The sequence below is a fragment of the Nematolebias whitei genome, chromosome 15 (assembly GCF_014905685.2).
Source record: "Nematolebias whitei isolate Nwh7 chromosome 15, NemWhi1, whole genome shotgun sequence".
NCBI lineage: Eukaryota > Metazoa > Chordata > Actinopteri > Cyprinodontiformes > Rivulidae > Nematolebias > Nematolebias whitei.
Genome location: NC_056512.1, coordinates 37,775,802 through 37,781,346, shown reverse-complemented (window position 1 = coordinate 37,781,346; position 5,545 = coordinate 37,775,802). Strand labels below are relative to the sequence as shown.

General features: G+C 43.8%; 1 protein-coding gene across 1 annotated transcript in view; it reads left to right on the top strand.

Annotated features, from left to right (window-relative positions):
• The window catches only part of LOC119421198 (caskin-2), a 44,743-nt gene that overhangs the window by 16,435 nt on the left and 22,763 nt on the right, over positions 1 to 5,545 (top strand). The window contains exons 3-4 of the mRNA XM_037688580.1: positions 1,039 to 1,090; positions 2,640 to 2,775. Of these exons, the coding sequence (XP_037544508.1) occupies positions 1,039 to 1,090; positions 2,640 to 2,775 (188 nt within the window). The remainder of the gene's footprint in view (positions 1 to 1,038; positions 1,091 to 2,639; positions 2,776 to 5,545) is intronic.

Below are 5,545 nucleotides of genomic sequence, written 5' to 3'. Positions count from 1 at the left end.
GATGAGTACCATAAGTATTGAGTACCATGAGTATTGATGAGTACCATGAGTATCAATGAGTACCATAAGTATCAATGAGTACTGTTGTGTATTGATGAATACCATGAGTACTGATGATGAATATCATGAGTATTGATGAGTACTGATGAGTACCATGATTACTGACGAGTATTTATGAACACAATGAGTACTGATGAATATAAATGAGCACAATGAGTACGGATGAGTATCGATGAGTACCATGAGTATCGAAGAGTACGGATGAGTATCGATGGGTACAGACCGGCTTGCTTTGGGCCTGACTCGTGTTGAACTTTGTCTTAAGCTGAAGGTCTGAAGGTTGGAGAAGATCTGAGGTGTGAACTGAGGAGAACTTTGAGTTCTGGTCCAACTGAACCCTGGTTCCAGGCAGACCTGCAGTCCTGACCAGAGCGGTGACAGTTGGGGTACGGAGACATGTCTGCTGGGTTCTGCTGATGAAGAGGAGATGGTTCTGGTGTGTCTTCGTCTCGGTGGGACTCTTCCTCCTCGTCTGCTTTCAGTGTTTCTGCTCATTTCTTCCCATGAATGTTAAAATCCGGCTCGTTATCCGAGATCAAAGCGGCGCAGAGATCCCACAGGAGTTGCTGCCGACATCATCAGCACTTCAAACACGCTGGTTCTGGTCTTCAGGGCCTGAAGCTGCAGGTCTACAGACAGATCCCAGACCTCCTGAAGTCCTGATGAGGAGCCGTCGTTAAATGATCTGACCTGCTTTTGTCTCTTCAAGGTTTGGAGAATAAAACCCTCAGAGCGTTCACACCGGGTTTAGTTTGATCTTAATTCAAACCAGAGGAGGTCTGCAGACCCGGCAGACTCAGATTTGGGTTCAGAACCTGCTGAGGGCTCATCAGGGGTTAACGGTTCATCAGAGGAAGCTCTGAGAAAAAAATCAAGTCCAACTCCTGTTTATTGTTTATATTTGTTCCACCATGGAGGGAGGTGGGGATCATCAGTAAACGACCTGACTCTAATTGTTGTTGTTGTTGTTGTTTTCAGAGCTGCTCGGGTCAACAAAGAGGCTGAACGTGAACTATCAGGACTCTGACGGGTGAGTCTGAGGCAGGAAGTCCTCCTCAAAACACATTTATTTATTTATTATTAATATTTAACTGGAAACTTTTCTTTCAAACATTCATCTGATGAATTCATGAAAAATAAACAAATACATAAAAAACACCAAAATAATTCATTATAACAAAAAAAACAACAGATCATAGAAAATATATTCAAGTTCAAAACAAATAAAAACTAAAAGGAATATTTTCACATAAAGTTAAAATAATTGTAAATGTTTAAAGAAAACATCCATCCATCCATCCATCCATCCATCCATCCATCACTTTTACCCGCTTCTTCCTTTTCGGGTCATGGGGGTCGCTTGTGCCCATGTCCAGCAGTCACTGTGTGTGAGGTGGGGACACCTGGACAGGTCCCCAGTCCATCACAGGGACACCTGGACAGGTCCCCAGTCTATCACAGGGACACCTGGACAGGTCTCCAGTCCATCATCAGAACATTAGGGACAATTTAGAGTTGCCAATCAACCTAACATGCATGTTTTTGGTCTGTGGGAGGAAACCCACACATGCACAGAGAGAACATGTAGACTCCACACAGAAAGGTCTCGGACCAGGATTTAGACCGGGGCGACCTTCTTGCTGAGAGGCAGCAACTCTACCAACTGATCCACCGTGCTGCCCTTAAAGAAAACATTTGAAGTATAAAATTATATATTTGAAAATATTTAAAATAGTCTTTATTCATCAAGTAAATATTATTTTGACTTGTTTATTGTGATGTTTATTTGTTAATTGTTTCTTTTTTGCTGCTCAGAGTTCAGACAAAATGTTTTTGTTTAGGCTCACCAGATGAAACACTTATTTATTTGTTTATTTTTTTATTCTCTGCCTATTCTCGGTCTGACTTCCCCTGGATCTGGTCTGGATCCTGTGCTCTGGTTGTTTATTTGTTGTGTGCTCCGGTTGTTTATTTGTTGGTTTCTCCGGTTGTTTATTTGTTGTGTGCTCTGGTTGTTTATTTGTTGTTTTTTCCAGTTGTTTATTTGTTGTTTTTTCCAGTTGTTTATTTGTTGTTTTCTCCAGTTGTTTATTTGTGGTGTGCTCTGGTTGTTTATTTGTAGTTTTCTCTGGTTGTTTATTTGCTGTTTGCTCTCGTTGTTTATTTGTTGTGTGCTCCGGTTGTTTATTTGTTGTGTGCTCCGGTTGTTTTTGTTGTGTGCTCCGGTTGTTTACTTGTTGTTAGCTCCGGTTGTGTATGTGTTGTTTGCTCTGGTTGCTTACTTATTGTGTGCTCCAGTTGTTTAGTTGTTGGTTTTAGTGGTTGTCTTTGTTTTGTTGTTTTTATTGGCTTTCAATTTGTTGTTTTTAGTGATTGTTTTTATTGTATTGTTTATTTGTTGTTTTTAACTGATGTCTTTATTTTGTTGTTTTTAGTTGTTTTCAGTTGTTGTTTTTATTTTGTGTCTCAGAGTTCCTCGAGCAGCACTGAAGCCTTTCAGTCTGAGGTTGTGAACCTCAACCACCGTCGGTCCTGGTACTCAGTGTTAAGTGTCACATCCCTTTGTTGTGCCTTCAGAGGTCAGCTGAGGGGGGGGGGGGTGTCAGAGGTCAGCAGGGCAGGCGGCGGGACCCCAACCAATCAAATGAGAGGGTTCTCAAAGGACCTGGACGTCTTAAGGCTGGGACCGGGACCGACGGGCTCGTTAAGGACCAGGTCTGTGGATCTGAGGCAGGAATCTTACAGATGTCAAAAATCAAGTCAAGCGCCAGTTTTTCTTTAAAATGAGAATAAAGTGTCACCCTCCAGCCGTGAGAACAAAACAACAAAACCTTTGTTTCTAAACGACACAAACAATCATTCCAGGTTCTGAACCAGAGTTCCAGTCCAGGTCCTGATCCAGAGTTCTGGTTTTAGATTTTTAGTATTCTGAACCTACTCTGTAATCTGATTTATTAATCTTCAAAAGATAATCTGACACGAAGCAGCTGTTTTTACAAATTTTAACTTGTAGTTTATGGAGAAGGCAAACTACAGGAGGACCTGTTGTTTGTTTGTCTCCGTAAACTGACCGAAGACGGTTTTATTTTGTTTCTCCTTCTTTCTGCTCGACCTAATAATAATAATAATAATAAGAGAGGGAAATAATAAATCTGTGGGTTATTTAGGAGGTTTGTTTAGTTTCTGGTTGTTTGTATGTTTAATTTATGGTAGTTTGTTTAGTTTGTTTGTTTGGCAGCATGACGGCTCAGTGGTTAGCACTGTTGCCTCACAGCAAGAAGGTCCTGAGTTCAATCCCCGGTTAGACCTGGGGTCTTTCTGTGTGGAGTTTGCATGTTCTTCTCGTGCTTGCGTGGGTTTTCTCCGGGCCCTCTGGTTTCCTCCCACAGATCAAAAAACATACATGTTAGTCTGCCTTCAGGTCCAGGCCTCTCTTGCAAAAGAGATCTGTGATCTCAATGGGATTTACCTGGTTAAATAAAGGTTAATAAATAAATAAAATAATAATAGTTTCTGTTTGTTCGTTTAGTTTCTGGTTGTTTTTTTTTGTTTGTTTGTTTGTTGGTTAAATTCCTGTGTTTTACAGTGTTAAAATTCTGAGAAGTTGTATAATGAGACAGAAAGAGTCAGCTGCACGTGTGTTTCACCATCAAAACCAGCCATTAGGGAGCACAAGCCAGTGTCTCTCTGGTTCTGGTCCCAAGTCCGGGTAAATGGTGAGGGTTGTGTCAGGAAGGGCATCAAAGTGTTCATCGAGTTCATCCAAGTGAAATCATACCGGATTGGTTGAGGTTCGGGTTAACAACGACCGCCACCAGTGTTGTTGATAAACAGGGTGCCGGCAGAAATTGTGCCGGTTAGTGTTAGTCGAAAACCACGAGGAGGGAAACGTGTCAGGAGGCAGAGGGAGAAGAGGAAGGTCAAGAATGTAGGACTGAGGTTTGCAACTCTAAATGTGGGGACAATGACAGGCAAAGGTAGAGAGCTGGCTGACATGATGCAGAGAAGGAAGGTAGATGTTTTATGTGTCCAAGAGACAAAGTGGAAGGGCAGCAAGGCTCGTAGCATTGGAGAAGGGTTCAAACTGTTTTACCATGGTGTGGATATAAAGAGGCGGATGGACTCAGTGGTCGACATCTGTTAGATCTGTAAACAGGTGGATGGACTCAGCGGTTGACATCTGTTAGATCTGTTAGCAGGTGGATGGACTCAATGGTCGACATATGTTAGATCTGTAAGCAAGTGGATGGACTCAGTGGTCGACATCTGTTAGATCTGTAAACAGGTGGATGGACTCAGCGGTCCTCTCCAACTGCATCCATTTGGAGAGGACATGGAGGTAGTTGTAGTGAGGACAGAGTGAGATGGAAGAGGAGGACTCGCTGTGGAGACCCCTGAAAAGGGAAAAGCCAAAAGAAGTGTGTTCCACCTTCACTGAGGCCCCTCCCCCTCTACCTGCAGATCTGAGACCACCTGAGTGGGCGGGGCTTCCAACCCTAGTCAGGATGAAGGTGTGTTGTTTGTGCAGCTCATCCGTCACACCGTTGTTTGTCTTTTCTGGCTTTTCTGAGAACAAAAGGAGACAAATTAGTCTCTGACGTGTCCCGCAGGACCGCCGGCTCCAAGTTCTAACCTGTCTTTATGGAGAACCCAGCTGGAATGAGTCTTTTGTTTGTTTGTGGGGGGGCTGAGCTGCTGGCTGAAAGTTTTTAAGTATAAAAACTCCTGGTCTAGACCTGATCCAAACTCCTGGTCTAGACCTGGTCCAGGCCTCATGTTTTTTAAGTCTTCTTCTTGTGATCCCAGCTGTCCTGTAATTCTTGAAAGTGATCCGGATCAACAGTTCTCCAGACTTTCTGAAGGTCTTTGACTGTTTCTACTTTTTGTCTGAATATTTGAATTTTAGTTGATTGTTCAGGTCCTGGTTTAGATCTTGGTTTAAGTCCTGGTCCTGGTTCAGGTCCTGATTTAGGCCCTGTTTCAGGTCCTGATACTAGTTCACATTCTGGTTTTGGTTTAGGTCTTGGTTCAGGTCCTGATCCTAGTTCAGGTTCTGGTTCAGGTTCTGGTTTCTGGACTCTGAGCTGAAAGGTTCTGGACTCTTGATCTGAAAGGTTCTGGACTCTGAGAGCAGCTTAAGTCCAAATAAAAACAGCTGGTTCTGTTAAACACCTAATCCAGAACCCTTCCAGGTCACAGGAACATCTGGACCTTTAGAAGAACTGAGGCCCGGATCAGGACCTGGACCTGGACCTGAGCTTATATTGTATAAGAAGTTCAGGTCCATTTCAGTTCTCCCACAGCAGCAGCAGAACCCCACCCCCTTCTGTCCATTAGCTGCCATGGCCCCCGGCTCTCGGTGTTCCTGCAGACTGAAAGCCTCCATCAGTCAGGAGGATAAAGCAGCTCTGACCCCCCCCCCCCCCCCCACCGCCTCATTCCACCCGGGCTCTCCATAACGCCCCTCCATTGGCCCCGCTGTACA